Source organism: Asterias rubens, chromosome 5, assembly GCF_902459465.1.
Source record: "Asterias rubens chromosome 5, eAstRub1.3, whole genome shotgun sequence".
NCBI lineage: Eukaryota > Metazoa > Echinodermata > Asteroidea > Forcipulatida > Asteriidae > Asterias > Asterias rubens.
In genome coordinates, this window is record NC_047066.1 from 6485078 (window position 1) to 6502080 (window position 17003).

The 17003-nt window shown below is 37.2% G+C and overlaps 1 protein-coding gene and 1 long non-coding RNA gene across 2 annotated transcripts; both read left to right on the forward strand.

The window, feature by feature from the left end:
- Window positions 1-5348: 5348 nt before the first annotated feature.
- LOC117290103 (C-type mannose receptor 2-like) lies at window positions 5349-8918 on the forward strand. The gene is made up of 3 exons (XM_033771357.1): window positions 5349-5371; window positions 5653-5934; window positions 8576-8918. Exons 1-3 carry the CDS (start codon window positions 5349-5351, stop codon window positions 8916-8918), a joined length of 648 nt encoding a protein of 215 aa, XP_033627248.1.
- Window positions 8919-10145: 1227 nt separating this feature from the next.
- On the forward strand, window positions 10146-12319 carry LOC117290886. The gene is made up of 3 exons (XR_004519096.1): window positions 10146-10519; window positions 11401-11490; window positions 11953-12319. It is a non-coding gene; the product is annotated as an uncharacterized LOC117290886 (long non-coding RNA).
- The last annotated feature ends 4684 nt before the right edge of the window (window positions 12320-17003 follow it).

The following is a 17003-nucleotide window of genomic DNA, read 5'->3' on the forward strand; positions in this document are numbered from 1 at the left end:
ATGTAGGGTTGAGAATTGTTTATTTTAGTTGGATTGAGGACAGGAAAAAGCTGCAATTTAAAGGTATGCTGTGTGATTCTTAGGAAGAATCTATAAAGAAATAGTAAACATGCGAGTACAACCATACATGTATGTAAATCCCTTTTATGGGAGTGCTGGCTCTGAAAAAAACCAATGTGGTATTGATGTTTCGAACAATCAACTCCGCTTGCTTCAGGAGAAAGCTGGGTGATTCTTGTCTAGTCAAAGCTTATGAATCTAGTAATGAGCTTTTGGCATTATAGGTTTTTTAATCCCTTGCATTTGTTGCCAACTTGATAACACTTAAAGTAAAATCACAGTATAGTCAGCTTGCTCAGTGCAGCGCTTCCTGTACAAACCAATGCATAAATGACAAGTATCTGTTCTTGAAAACTAAAATCTATCTAGGTCACACAAATTATCCCTTCCTGAAAACTAAACAAAGAGTAGTCATTTTTGGCCCTGTGCCAGCGCTATGTAATACAATATAAAAATTGGCAAATCTACAATGCAAGTGTGGCTGTTAATGAAGACAGCAAAAGTAAGAGTTTAGTAAAAAACTTGTGCAAACTAGTTTAATAAGACAAATTTTACGATTTAGCACTGGAAACTTAGGGAAATGTCACTAATAACAACCCAAATGAAAACAAATGAAAAAAACCACAACGATTTGCCAAAAGTTGTGATTTTTTAAAGAATTGCCTCATCGTGAAAACAGAGACGAAGTGCGACTCCTCCGCATTGATGACATCATTTTTTGAATACCTTCAACTTACTTACAAGATTTTCTAAGCCTCCACTTTGACTTTAATGATCTCATCTAAACACGATCCATAAAAGTTCTCTAGAATTCTCTGGAATTCAGTCCAAAAGTTCTCTAGAATTCAGATAATTTAATTATCTCATCTAAGCACGATCCATTAAAGGTCCCTAGAATTCAGGTGACAAGTAATCAATACAAAGAGCTTAGGCGTTTTATGGGAGCTGCACCTGTGTGAATCAAACTAATTACATGTAAATGCCATCAAAATCAAACACCTTATACAGGACAGATTTGCCCAAATCCTGTAACAAGCATAAAACCGAGCCCGCCTCATAATACCAGTCATTAAGCTTAATGGAATGCAGCTTGTAATGTTATACTCTGCACACTCTGTAAGTTTACTGTCAGTAAAGCGGTTGGAAGGACGCTATTTCATGAAGGCTTAGAACTAATTTAAATTAGAATCTGGAGAAACTTAGAGACGTACTAAGAAAGATACCTGTTATTAATGCATACAGCTTGCACTGAGAAAAGTGACTTCATTACTGTGGCCACAGAGAGGTTTGAGTTGCAGTCATCAACCACCAGCCATGTCACTTTGGTCTCTACTGTGTATAATTTGTGTCTTACTAAATCAAACTGTGCTGGTTGACTGTAGATGCTCTGTTCAAACATATTGTCCACCTTCATGGCTGGCATTTGAAGACAACTGTTATCTGTTGGTCAGAGAGAAGAAAAACTACCATGCCGCTGAGCAACACTGCCAGAGTCTCTCTGAGAGAGGCAGACCAGCTCATCTTGTATCCATACTGGATGACGAAGAGAATCAGTTTGTAGCTCAATTCACCGAGCCCGTTTCTAATAAAAAAATTCAGCTATGGATTGGCTACAATGATTTGGAGGTAGAAGGAGTTTATACTTGGATAGATGGAAGTCCCGCTGGTTATGAAAGCTGGAGATCTAGCTACCCAGATAAAGATAAATTGGGGAATCCGGATTGTATACTGACATTTGAAAAGCTGTGGAAGGATCTGGCCTGCTCTCTTGAAAGATACTCTGTATGTAAAATGGAAGGATACTCATTCTAAGGTTGTTAACCTGTCAATTGTACTCTTACACCAAAGGTAAATCTTTAGATTTTCATTAGATGTTCGGAGCAGAGCATAGCTCCGAACACCTTTTATTATTGTTCGTTTTTTTTAAAGTTTTTTTTAGGTGTTCGGAGCAGAGCATAGCTCCGAACACCTTTTGTTATTGTTCGTTTTTTTTTAAGTTTTTTTTAAGTGTTCGGAGCAGAGCACAGCTCCGGACACCTTTTGTTATTGATGTTATTGCATCATCGGAAAGGTCGTTAAAAACTCCGTAAACGCCTCCCAGACATGACCCCATTTTGATCTTGTCTTCCGGTTCAAAACCGAGGTTGAAAATTCAAAAATTCATGTATAAAGAACTACGAAACTCCCCCAATGGTTGCGCGTAAAGATTTTATGTGTACATTGTATGCGATGCAGTCACGCGGTTTTTTGGTGTATGGGGACATGTGCATTATATATGCCTTCATTTGTGGCGCGGTGCCAAGTTCTGTGCCATTCGGCATATATGCATAGAGCTGGCTGGGCACATGGCAGAACGCTGCGAAAACGATTTACTCTCAATCTTCGGCGTCAAATTGTTCAAATTTTGCACTTCTGATGGCTTAGTGGTCAATGTGAATTGAAGACGAAGTTTCGCAGAGATGGCCACCTACTTCAGTGATTCATGGGACTTTTAAGAACTAAAAAAAGCACACTTCCCAAACTCGTATGAATTTGAAACTTCGCACATAGTTAGATATGCATTAGGAGTGGAACACTGTTTTAGTTACGTCATGATGACGTCATCCATTCTTGAGTTATAAAAATTCAAAGTTTATTAATTCAAAAAATCACAACTTTTGATCTACATGATGGATTCTTACAATCGATGCATCATCGAAAAGGTCGTTACAAACTCCGTAAACGCCCCGCAGACATGACCCCATTTTTACCTTGTCTTCCGGTTCAAATTTGATTTTTTTTGTACATTTTCGTCAAAAATACATTATTTGTTTTGACTACGATCATACTGCGTTGATTACTATGATACTCGTCTGATCACTGAAGTTAAGCAGCATCGGGCCCGGTCAGTACTTGGATGGGAGACCGCTTGACACGTTAATGTTTTTTTCTTTTTCTTTTTTACTTACTTATTTTTTATTTTTAAATAGCTTCGTTTATAGTATGTTTTCAATAAACATTTCCCTTCCGGTTAGTTAGTCTCTTCTCCAGTTGTCATTTTTCACAAGTTCTTATGTCCTCAACCACAATAGCTATTTAGACAATCTATAGGCCTACATTATATGAAAGGGTTTTACCTACGTTGTCTGTTTTCAAGGCGTTTCAACATTCAACAAACATTTCTCTTCCGGTTAGTTAGTCTCTTCTCCAGTCGTCATTACTCATCACCTATTTCCTCAACCACAAAAGCTATTTTGACAATCTATACATCATATGAAAGGGCTTTACGTACTTCACAAAAATGGGTATGTTGGTGACCTTCTCTTGACCTTTTGGCCTGTCTAAACCGGAAGTGCATGTAAAATGCTTTGAATAGGCGTTACTTCTTGGAATTGTCGCTTTGTAAATTTCCACTAGGCTTGTATTTTTGTACTCCCCGATGCCGGATACCTTGTTTTTGTTATGACAAAAACTTAAGTCTAGTTTTGTTTTATTTTTCTTCTGTTTTTTTGGCTTTCTACGCTTACATAGCTAGCGCAGAAAATCAGCGCTTGCACGTAAGCGGAGAATGGTGATCGTAAGCGCATAATTCGGTGGTAAGCAAAGCCATGAAATTGGCCACTGGTTTGTTGACATTCTGCATACACCCTTTTCAATTATCTATTGCTCTTTTAGTTCAATTGATAGATATGCAATTCAATATGAAAATGAATAACCTCCCATAAGAGCTACATGTATCTTTTAGTTGTTTATGTAAAGCTGCTCATTAAGAGCATCACATACAATGTTGTAGCTTAGTCGACCGGTATCGAATGAAAATTAACAAACTCCATGTTGGTCAGAGTAGGATGTGACTCCTTCACAGTGATGACATCTGTTTGACTACCTTCCAACTTATTTACAGGATTTTCTACGCCTCCACTTTGACTTTAATTATCTCATCTAAACACGATCCACAAAGGTTCTCTAGACTTCTCTAGAATTCAATCAAAAAGGTTTCTAGAATTCAGGTGACAAGTAATCAATCCAATATTGTTTAGTAAGGCCAGGTGTAATGCAATATGTTCATGATACGCACCCACTATATTTTTGTTTACTTTTCATCACTAACCTGGTGATATTACTTAGACTGTAGTTTGGTTTGAGTTAAATCTCATCTAAACACGACCCAAAGAGATTTTCAATCATCAAGGGCACCCGTTAATCAATACACTTCTAGGAATCTAATTGCCGTTGCACGCGTGTGCATGATATCAATTAAGTACCATAGAAATCAGCAACAGAAATGAAAGACCAGATTTTCAAAAATCTTTAAAATTTTGTTTTTTAAACAGTCAGCTTCAGGATGCCACAGATGCCAGTCCTTTCAATTGTTGGATTAAAATCTGTAGCTGAGACTGGAAAAAACGTTTGAAGACCCTATTTTTACGTAATACTATGTACAGATAATTGTGTGTTTGGATGCTAAGTAAAGTTGTACTAGAGGCAGAAATTGCAGCCCTGAACCACCAGCCATGTCACTTTGGTCTCTACTGTGTATAATTTGTGTCTTACTAAATCAAACTGTGCTGGTTGACTGTAGATGTTCTGGTCAAACATATTGTCCACCTTCATGGCTGGCATTTAAAGACAACTGTTATCTGTTGGTCAGAGAGACGAAAAACTACCAAGACGCTGAGCAACACTGCCAGAGTCATTAAAATCTGGAGAAACAAAAAGACACTATTGTTGAGTGGGCGACAGACACAATGTACCTTCATACTTCTGTTTACAGAAATAAGAAGTTTGATCTTCGAGGCACAAAAAAGGTTTTAGTTGCAAATGAACCAAAAAAAAATTATAACAAAAATCCTGACCTACAGACTCTATCTTTAAACCGTGTACATTGCTCTTTTTCAGGGTGTTTTAATGAGAGTTTTAAAACACTACTACAACAAGGGGGAAAATCAACTCAAAGTATACAAGACACTTTCTTCAAGCCATTTCGATTGCAAATTGTACGTGTTTTATTGAGATACAAATTATTGTATGGTACACCTACTTGCCTAATTCAAGCCTGAAATCAGTTGGCCTTGTATCTTCAGTATGTTGAAAACAAGTGCTGCACTGATGGCAAATTTTTATCAATATGCAGTGGAAACTATTTACAAAATCAGAACCATTTCTTAATCGATAATCTATATATACCGCAGTAACTTGAAAAAGTAGCCATCTTGCAATGGACAAACAAAAGAAATAGTTACCTTGGTTTCACCACTCTAACCAAACGTCGTTAATTTTTTGGGGGGAATAACGAATGGTAGTGCGACATGTCTGCACCAGGCACAATCAAGTAATACTTTGGGAACATGACTGCAAATTATTGTTTGCAGAATAATATTAATACTTCTTTATCTTATTAATACTTGTTTTTTGAAACAAATGATGTGTTTAAAAGAGAGAACCCAACGGGTGTTGCAGCCATCAACCACCAGTCATGTCACTTTGGTCTCTACTGTGTATAATTTGTGTCTTACTAAATCAAACTGTGCTGGTTGACTGTAGATGCTCTGGTCAAACATATTGTCCACCTTCATGGCTTGCATTTAAAGACAACTGTTATCTGTTGGTCAGAGTGAGATATAACTACCATGCCGCTGAGCAACATTGCCAGAGTCTCTCTGAGAGAGGCAGACCAGCTCATCTTGTATCCATACTGGATGAGGAAGAAAATCAGTTTGTAACTCATTATGGTAATGATCTATGGATTGGCTACAATGATTTGGATGTAGAAGGAGTTTATACTTGGATAGATGGAAGTCCTGTTGGTTATGAAGGATGGGCTCCTGGCTTCCCAGTTGGCGATGCGTACGGGAATCAGGATTGTATAGTGACATACAAAAGAATGTGGAAAGAGTACTTTTGTTCACAAAGTATGCCTTCAATGTGCAAAATGCAAGGATACACTTTCTGAGGTAAGTTTTAGTAACAAATCCTAAACAAGAAATAACACTGAGTATTTACATACTGTTTGTACATTCCATTAAGTCAGTCCTTGGTCAGGATGCTGAGCCATGGATTCACTACAGTGATTTGGATGTAGACTCAGGATTGTATCTTGTTGGATGTGAAGTCACTATGAAAGGAATGCAATGGTAACTGTTGGGAAATAGCATTATTCAGTGTGCAAGATGGAAAGGTAAACCTTGTGAGATTTTCTCCCTACACTAAATGTAAGTTGAGAATTGTTAAGTTCAGTTGGATTGAGCACAGAAAAAAACTGTAATTTACATGAAAACAATTTATGTATGATTCTTAGGAAGAAACACTAAAGAAATAGTAAACTTGCAGGTACAACCTTATGTAAATCTCTTTTATGGAATTGTTGGCTCTGAAAAGAGCCGGTGTGGTCTTGACGTTTCGAACAGTATACTCTGCTCGTCTTCAGGAGAAAGCTGGCTGATTCTTGTTTAGTCAATAGTTTTTGGCATAAGCCCCCTAGCAACAGTTACTAGTTTTTTTTTAATCCTAGGCATTTGTTGCCAACTTGATAACACTTATAAGTAATCTCAATTCCAACCAAAGATAAATGAACTTGAAGTCATCATGGGTACCCAACAGACTTTTGATGTGTGGATGTCAAAAACTTAAAAGGGTTCAGTTCTTTGATTTGAGTTCAATGACTCCAGTGAACTTAAGCCCTCCACTCAAATAATCCTACAACATTTTCTGTTACATTCAGACCATTTCATACTGGATGCGAATGTCAACAACAACTGAATCTTGAATGTGAAATTGGGATTTTCTTCCAAATGGGACTCCTCCGCAGTGATGATGATGACATCTTTCTGATTACTTTCAACTTATTTGCAGTTATGAAATAGATTAGGAAATGTTCATGGGGCATGAGGTTCTAGCGATTGATTGCAAATATTTAAAGCCAGATGAAAGGAATTATTAAGGGTTGAAATAATTATCAAAATTCCAGCAGTAATATACGTAAGGTTTAAGATATGCACCATGTCCTTACTGCCCTATATACCCTGCACGAGCCTAATGATTTTCTAAGCCTCCATTTTCACTTTAACTATCTCATATTTTAAGCACGATCCAGATTTTTTTCTTCTTCAAATCGCTTTGCGAGTAATCAATAAAAATAGATTGGGCATATCATGGGGGCTGCACGAGTTTGAATAATTAAGTCCAATAGAAATCAACCACCAAGACGTAGGAATGATTTACCTAAATTCTGTAACAAGAATAAAAGCAAGCTTGCCTCATATCTATTATTTATTTATTCATCTATTTATTTCGCTTTTTCGTGCTTTGTTTTCCATGTTTCTTCCTTTTTTTGCTTGTGTTTAAGTTGTCTGTTTTGATACTTCAATTTCTTTTTGATATTTCTTGCCACTTCTTGTAAGGACCCCAATGGAAATTAGCCTAAGATATTGGCTCTTTGGGGTTATCCTTGATAATTTTGTACAATCTTTTTTTCTAGTGTTGTATTCTGGTTTATCTCATTTCATTGTCGTTTCTCTCCTTGTTATGCATGTATTTTTGACATGTTCTTAATTGAAAAAAGAATCAATCAATCAATCAATGCAGCCTGTGCTGTTAAAATCTGCACAATCTGTAAGTTTACTGTCATCAGTAAAGCAGTTGGAAGGGCGCTATATCTTGAATGCTAAAAACTAATTTTCCATTAAAATCTGGAGAAACAAAAAGACACTATTGTTGAGTGGCGACAGACACAATGTACCTTCATACTTCTGTTTACAGAAATAAGAAGTTTGATCTCTGTAGGCACAAAAAAGGTTTTAGTTGCAAATGAACCAAAAATATAAAAAAATTATAACAAAAATCCTGACCTACAGACTCTATCTTCAAACCGTGTACATTGCTCTTTTCAGGGTGTTTTAATGAGAGTTGTAAAACACTACTACTACAACAAGGGGGAAAATCAACTCAAAATATACAAGACACTTTCTTCAAGCCATTTCGATTGCAAATTGTACGTGTTTTTTGAGACACAAATTATTGTATGGTACACCTACTTGCCTAATTGAAGCCTGAAATCAGTTGGCCTTGTATCTTCAGTATGTTGAAAACAAGTGCTGCACTGATGGCAAATTTTTATCAATATGCAGTGGAAACTATTTACAAAATCAGAACCATTTCTTAATCGATAATCTATATATACCGCAGTAACTTGAAAAGTAGCCATCTTGCAATGGACAAACACAAGAAACAGTTACATTGGTTTCACTACTCTAACCAAACGTCGTAAAAAAATTTGGGGGAATAACGAATGGTAGTGCGACATGTCTGCACCAGGCACAATCAAGTAATACTTTTAGGAACATGACTGCAAATTATTGTTTGCAGAATATTATTAATACTTCTTTATCTTATTAATACTTGTTTTTTGAAACAAATGATGTGTTTAAAAGAGAGAACCCAACGGGAGTTGCAGCCATCAACCACCAGTCATGACACTTTGGTCTCTAGTGTGTATAATTTGTGTCTTACTAAATCAAACTGTGCTGGTTGACTGTAGATGCTCTGGTCAAACATATTGTCCACGTTCATGGCTGGCGTTTAAAGACAACTGTTATCTGTTGGTCAGAGAGACGAAAAACTACCATGCCGCTGAACAACATTGCCAGAGTCTCTCTGAGAGAGGCAGACCAGCTCATCTTGTATCCATACTGGATGAGGAAGAGAATCAGTTTGTAGCTCAATACACAAAGACAGTCCTTGGTCAGTATGAGGTGCTATGGATTGGCTTCAATGATTTGGATGTAGAAGGAGTTTATACTTGGAAAGATGGAAGTCCTGTTGGTTATGAAAGCTGGAAGCCTGGCTACCCAGTCGGTGATGCCCACGGGGACCAGGACTGAATTCTGATGAATAATGGACCAGTATGGAAAGAGTACTGGACTCTGGTGCTATGGCAGGATATATTCAGTGTGCAAGATGAAAGGATATAGATTCTAAGCCTGGGCCAACACCATGATTCTGCGCCATAAAGGTAAATGTAAAAATTTACATCTTCGCTGAAAACAAAAAGAAAATATAGCCTTTGTGTTTCAAACTTCTTGTGGTCAAACCAGCCCCCTCCATCCCACCCCGAGTCTCATTATTCATTGTTTTTTTTCTGTGTGTTTTCTGCCCTTCTCTCTTTCTGTTCATGTACATGTATTTCCAATTATAGGCCTGTTCATGTGTGTTGTGTTGTTATTCATCCTTCGAGAAAGCCTCTAATAGGGTCGAAACGCCAAGCCATAATCTTTTTTCTAAAAAAAAGAAAAAAATAACCTGTGGTATATCGTCAGCATTTTCACAAAGTAGCATGCACTCCTATACCAGAAAAATAACAATTAGAGAAAACGGCCTCTGAAACCTGCTTTCCTTCAAAACTTTAAAGTATTTCTATTTAAATTTCTCAATGTAGATACTTGATGACTTGAACTTAAAAATTAATCTGATTTTGACTGATTTGCATAATGAATTATGAACCTAGACATGAGAGAAGTTTCGTGCTACTTCGTGAAACCAAAAAAGTGTGAAAAATGTTTTTGTGTTTTTTCACGAAGTAGCACTCGCCTACACTTACAACACAGCATTTTGTGTTACTTTATGAAACTAGGTCAGCGCACTAAATTGTGTGCTACTTCGGGAAAAAGTTGTAATCACCAACAAACAGTCATGTCACTTTGGTCTCTACTGTGTATAATTTGTGTCTTACTAAATCAAACTGTGCTGGTTGACTGTAGATGTTCTGGTCAAACATATTGTCCACCTTCATGGCTGGCATTTAAAGACAACTGTTATCTGTTGGCCAGAGTGAAATATAACTACCAAGACGCTGAGCAACATTGCCAGAGTCTCTCCGAGAGAGGCAGACCAGCTCATCTTGTATCCATACTGGATGAGGAAGAGAATCAGTTTGTAGCTCAATTCACCGAGCCCGTTTCTAATAAAAAAATTCAGCTATGGATTGGCTACAATGATTTGGAGGTAGAAGGAGTTTATACTTGGATAGATGGAAGTCCCGCTGGTTATGAAAGCTGGAGATCTACACTGTTAAAAGAGCTGGGCAAAATATCGCTGGGTAAACGCCATTTGTGATTTGTTGGTAAATTTTTGTTCAACTATTGAGTAAACTTTAGGGTTGGTTAAGATAAAAAAGTTACCAACGTTGAGTATAGTTTAAACAACAATTGTTGGATAAACATTGTCCAATTAATTGGTATTGTTTATTAGATTTATCCAACCACGAATTGCTGGGTAGAAATTGGAGAAACATTCCCGGCAGATGGGCATTATGGCGTGAAAGGGCGTGACGTTAACCATTTTGTTGTGAACTTTGTTATCGTGCGCACACGCGCTCATTACCAAGTCAAGGAAGTTATAATGCGACGTCGATGATGGCTGACCACCAAGTGTTGAGATTACTGGAGGAGTGTGGCGTTAGTGTCCCTAACGGACGTTTTCTGAGGTGAGAATTGAAAAATGTATCTCTAAAGTTTAAAAGTACATGTTCTTGTTATGATTTAGATCAAGAACGTGTGGGCCTGTCCGAAAACTCGGCTTGAGCTGTGAATGCATGGCCTACCGCACGTTATCGCAGTTTCAGGGACATCATCGACACACAACACACACACGACGCCACACGCAGAGCCAAGCCTAGCCCTTGTGTAGTAGTAGTAGCCTATATAACGTCCAATAGTGTCCTTAGTTAACCCCCTTATCATTAACTTTGATTGATAATATCCCATGATATAAAACATGTAGATGAACTTGGGTGAACATGTAATGTATATAGCAATTAAAACAGCATGGGTTTGGTAGGCCTCTTCTTCCCAAGGAATGGGAAAACTTTGTTAATTATCTCCAAAGATTTGGTGTTTTCTCCTTAGAAAATGGGTAATCGGTTCTGTTCTTACAAAACGTTGAGTACATGCCATTATCTTGCCCAACTGTTTGCTTACTGATCTAAAAAAAGTTGGGTTACATGTTCCTGATCTCCCCAAGGGTTGGGTACATGTGCACCGCCAATTATATTCTCCCTAAATAGTGGGCGCATGTGCTCCTATACCAAGCAGTGGGGGTACGTGACACTGTTTTACCTTGGACCGGGGTATGTCCCTATTTTCCCCTGATGCTGACAATTTGGAAACAAAATGACTACTTCTTGATAAAAAGGGAACACAAAAATCAAAGCAAAAAAAAAGGACCCTTAAATTTACCAAAATGACACTAGTTTTAAGAGTATTGGAAGCAGTGCATAGTTACACACAGCTACTTTTAAGATAGGATAGCTATGCCCATGCGTAACAGCTTTGCAATTAAATTTATTTTTGTTTACAACTCATACAGATAATGAGATCGACATGCAGGCAATGAAGGTGCTGACCGAGGCAGATAATTTGCAACTTATTCCCGAAATCATCCATCGACACTCAACGGGTAAGTGATGAACTTCTCTGAAAACAAGCAGCCTTGCTTTGGTCTTCTATTTGTCACTGTTATCTGAATTTGTTTTATTTAAATGACTCCAGTATGTTTTGAAAACCCAATTTCATGAATCATTTGTTTTCAGAAAATAATTACAATTCTTACAAACCCAACACAAAATAATAGTAACACACAATATGTCTCTAGTAAATTACTGTTACTCTTCTCAGTATACGGATCTGTCCTGGTGTTCGTGCGTGGTTGTCTTCAGATTGTGCCGTCACCTTGTAAACCCTAACAAGGCGCTTTAAACAGCTCTCATAACTCAAAAAAATAACTCTGTATATCCTCTTGTTAAATAAAATAATAATGATCACTTTACTTGACATTTGAATGTTATATTAGGCGCTATATCTTAAGAACTGAGTATTAGGACATTAACAAGTTTTATTAATTATTCTTTTTATGCCACAGGATATCATAATGCCACACTACCTGAAGGATAGACACAAAGCTTCATCCCCAGCCCTTTGTGCTATCATTAGGCAGCGCTGATCGGGAGTCAAGAAATGCTTTTCCACAAACATCAGTCATGAAAGCAGTAGATGTGTACTACAAGGCACACTATGTGCTGGACTGCAAATACCAAGTTTAGTGCCAGGGGTATGGACTTTTTTTGAAACGTGTGTGTTCAGCCAGCAAGGTGTGCAATCGAAAGAAACCGCCACACTGAGAGGTCTAATGGCTTATCTTGCACATTAAAACGTGCTGTAAGTCACTGAAGTAATGCTGCACCCATCTAAAAGTATAAAAGGCTACCTGCAAGTTATAATTATTGTAGTCGGTGTGTGAGAGAATCACATTAAAAAACTTTGTTTTGAAAAAACATGTTGTTGTTGTTGTTGTTGTTGTTGTTTTTTTTCTTTGGGGGGGGGGGGTATGTGTATAAGTTAGCAGCTTTAAAGGTTTCATTAGTAAACATAATACAATTTAAAAGTGTAAGTCCCTGTTACATCTGACTGGTCTAACTTGTCTTTCAAGTGTCAAAAAAATGACAACTCTTGTTTGTATTTTGTTTAGAAAGTACTTTGCTTTACAAAATAACTCTTTGTTTTGAAAGTCACTGCAGCAATATCTGCTATAAACCCATTTAAAATTATATAAGGCTACCTAACAAGTTGATCCTTAGGCAGTCTTATTATAGTTGGTGTGTAATAGAAGCAGATTCTTAACTTTGGTATGAAACAATGTTATGAGTAAATATATTACATTTTGAAAGTGTACATCCCAGTAACGTCCGACCTGTCTGACTTGTCGTGCAAGTGTCATCGAATTGACAGTTCTTTGTTGTATTTGCTTAGAAAGTACTTTGCTTTACACAATAACTCTCATTGTTTTGAAAGTCACTGCAGCAATGTCTGCTGAACCCATTTACAAGTATATAAGGCTACCTAACAAGTTGATCATTAGGCAGTCTTATTATAGTTGGTGTGTAATAGAAGCAGATTCTTAACTTTGGTATGAAACAATGTTATGAGTAAATATATTACATTTTGAAAGTGTACATCCCAGTAACGTCCGACCTGTCTGACTTGTCATGCAAGTGTCATCAAATTGAAGTACTTTGCTTTACACAATAACTCTCATTGTTTTGAAAGTCACTGCAGCAATGTCTGCTGAACCCATTTACAAGTATATAAGGCTACCTAACAAGTTGATCCTTAGGCAGTCATATTGTAGTCGGAGAGTAAAAGAAGCAGATTCAAAAAAATTGTTTTAGTTTGAAACAAACAGGCTTTTTCCGTTGATTTTTTTCTGGGGGATGGGGTGTTTAACCCTTTAGTCCCTGCACCGCCCGAGTTTGCTGAAATCCAACTTCTCAAGATTCTTGCAGTAAATTACTGGAATCGTAGTTCAAATTTTAAAAGATAGCCATGGCTTAATGTGTATGCACAATTTTTTACCCTTTCGGTAATATTTGTACAAGTACAAGTTCTCATGGGAACAATAAATGCCTCTCGTTAAACGGCTACGGTAATTTTTATGGCGAATATTTTTGTGCACGGATAAAATGAACACAATAGCTTTTCAAGGCTTTTGTCTGGCTCAATGCTCATACTGATTAAATGCGAAGGCGATAATTTTCGACAATATCATCATAAATGATGAACAGTTTCCTGTTACTAATGAGCGTTTTATTTTTCGTAAGAGTTAAATTATTTCATCATCATTAGCTTCGACAAGTCAACTGTGAAGGGAGAATTAATAACGATCTATAACAACTAGATACATTACCAAATGCGTAGACCTACTAATGACTATCGAGTTTTCTTTTGATGTTCCTTTTTTTCTACAAACACAAGCTAGCGAGGTTTCCTCGTACCGCATACAGTGTATCGCTATATGCGGCTGGGCGGACAGCGGCTAAATGGTTAAGTCAGCAGCTTTAACGGTTTTATGAGTAATACAGCTTATGTTTGTATTTATTTGTGCAAAAACGTTGTTTCATTGCTTGTTTGATGTTCACAAATAAAAAAGGAAAAGCAAAAAAGTACTTTCTGAAGTCTTTCATTAATGTTTGTACTAATTACTCAACTGTTGGATGAATAATTTGGTTCAATCTAGTCTCAACAACTGAGCTTTAGTAATGGATTTGTGCCCAACAATTTACAAAAACGAACGGAAATTTACCACCAAGTGGTCATTATCTGGATACACGGTTGCCCATCTATTGCATAGTCATATTCCAACTACTAAGCAGTTATTCCTAAAGGTTGACCAATATATGAGGAAACATGGTTATACAACGTTTGTGTAACTGTTACTACACAAGTATTGGGAGACTTATTATTACCAACCCTTGGACATACAAAACAAACCAAAGGTTGGGCAGAAGTAAATTCCCAACTTGTGTGTAGGTCGTTTGCTCAATCACTAAGCAATGACATTGACCAACGACCGTTGGGCTATAATTGCCCAATAGATGTTGAAGCTGACTATTGTACCAACGTTGGACAATAAGTTGGACAATTTTTTGCCCAAAGTTCTAACAGTGTAGCTACCCAGATAAAGATAAATTGGGGAATCCGGATTGTATACTGACATTTGAAAAGCTGTGGAAGGATCTGGCCTGCTCTCTTGAAAGATACTCTGTATGTAAAATGGAAGGATACTCATTCTAAGGTTGTTAACCTGTCAATTGTACTCTTACACCAAAGGTAAATCTTCAGATTTTCATTAGATGTTCGGAGCAGAGCATAGCTCCGAACACCTTTTATTATTGTTCGTTTTTTTTAAAGTTTTTTTTAGGTGTTCGGAGCAGAGCATAGCTCCGAACACCTTTTGTTATTGTTCGTTTTTAAAGTTTTTTTTAAGTGTTCGGAGCAGAGCACAGCTCCGGACACCTTTTGTTATTGATGTTATTGCATCATCGGAAAGGTCGTTAAAAACTCTGTAAACGCCTCCCAGACATGACCCCATTTTGATCTTGTCTTCTGGTTCAAAATCGAGGTTGAAAATTCAAAAATTCATGTATAAAGAACTACGAAACTCCCCCAATGGTTGCACGTAAAGATTTTATGTGTACATTGTATGCGATGCAGTCACGCGGTTTTTTGGTGTATGGGGACATGTGCATTATATATGCCTTCATTTGTGGCGCGGTGCCAAGTTCTGTGCCATTCGGCATATATGCATAGAGCTGGCTGGGCACATGGCAGAACGCTGCGAAAACGATTTACTCTCAATCTTCGGCGTCAAATTGTTCAAATTTTGCACTTCTGATGGCTTAGTGGTCAATGTGAATTGAAGACGAAGTTTCGCAGAGATGGCCACCTACTTCAGTGATTCATGGGACTTTTAATTATGTGAGAAAATAACAGCAGAAAAAGACGAACATTGGTCATGTTTTGATCAAACACCGAGAAGCAGAGACATGACAAGAACTAAAAAAAGCACACTTCCCAAACTCGTATGAATTTGAAACTTCGCACATAGTTAGATATGCATTAGGAGTGGAACACTGTTTTAGTTACGTCATGATGACGTCATCCATTCTTGAGTTATAAAAATTCAAAGTTTATTAATTCAAAAAATTACAACTTTTGATCTACATGATGGATTCTTACAATCGATGCATCATCGAAAAGGTCGTTACAAACTCCGTAAACGCCCCGCAGACATGACCCCATTTTTACCTTGTCTTCCGGTTCAAATTTGATTTTTTTTTTGTACATTTTCGTCAAAAATACATTATTTGTTTTGACTACGATCATACTGCGTTGATTACTATGATACTCGTCTGATCACTGAAGTTAAGCAGCATCGGGCCCGGTCAGTACTTGGATGGGAGACCGCTTGACACGTTAATGTTTTTTTCTTTTTCTTTTTTACTTACTTATTTTTTATTTTTAAATAGCTTCGTTTATAGTATGTTTTCAATAAACATTTCCCTTCCGGTTAGTTAGTCTCTTCTCCAGTTGTCATTTTTCACAAGTTCTTATGTCCTCAACCACAATAGCTATTTAGACAATCTATAGGCCTACATTATATGAAAGGGTTTTACCTACGTTGTCTGTTTTCAAGGCGTTTCAACATTCAACAAACATTTCTCTTCCGGTTAGTTAGTCTCTTCTCCAGTCGTCATTACTCATCACCTATTTCCTCAACCACAAAAGCTATTTTGACAATCTATACATCATATGAAAGGGCTTTACGTACTTCACAAAAATGGGTATGTTGGTGACCTTCTCTTGACCTTTTGGCCTGTCTAAACCGGAAGTGCATGTAAAATGCTTTGAATAGGCGTTACTTCTTGGAATTGTCGCTTTGTAAATTTCCACTAGGCTTGTATTTTTGTACTCCCCGATGCCGGATACCTTGTTTTTGTTATGACAAAAACTTATGTCTAGTTTTGTTTTATTTTTCTTCTGTTTTTTCGGCTTTCTACGCTTACATAGATAGCGCAGAAAATCAGCGCTTGCACGTAAGCGGAGAATGGTGATCGTAAGCGCATAATTCGGTGGTAAGCAAAGCCATGAAATTGGCCACTGGTTTGTTGACATTCTGCATACACCCTTTTCAATTATCTATTGCTCTTTTAGTTCAATTGATAGATATGCAATTCAATATGAAAATGAATAACCTCCCATAAGAGCTACATGTATCTTTTAGTTGTTTATGTAAAGCTGCTCATTAAGAGCATCACATACAATGTTGTAGCTTAGTCGACCGGTATCGAATGAAAATTAACAAACTCCAACCGGCATAAACTTATGTAAAATTATTTAAAATTTCATTGAAATGACAATAACCCTGTCCAAGGCACAAATACGAGCAGGAGAGAGCCTGCGAGCCCATTGAAGTGCAACTAAAACCATTCAGCTTCAGTTAGGCACAACATGCACTCATACACCCACCCTTGACCAAATTAGCCAGAAATTAAATTTGCCACAGTGGATTATAAAACAGTTGATGTGATCATTCAAAAACAAAAACAAAAGCAGTTTTTGTTGATAGGTTGGCTA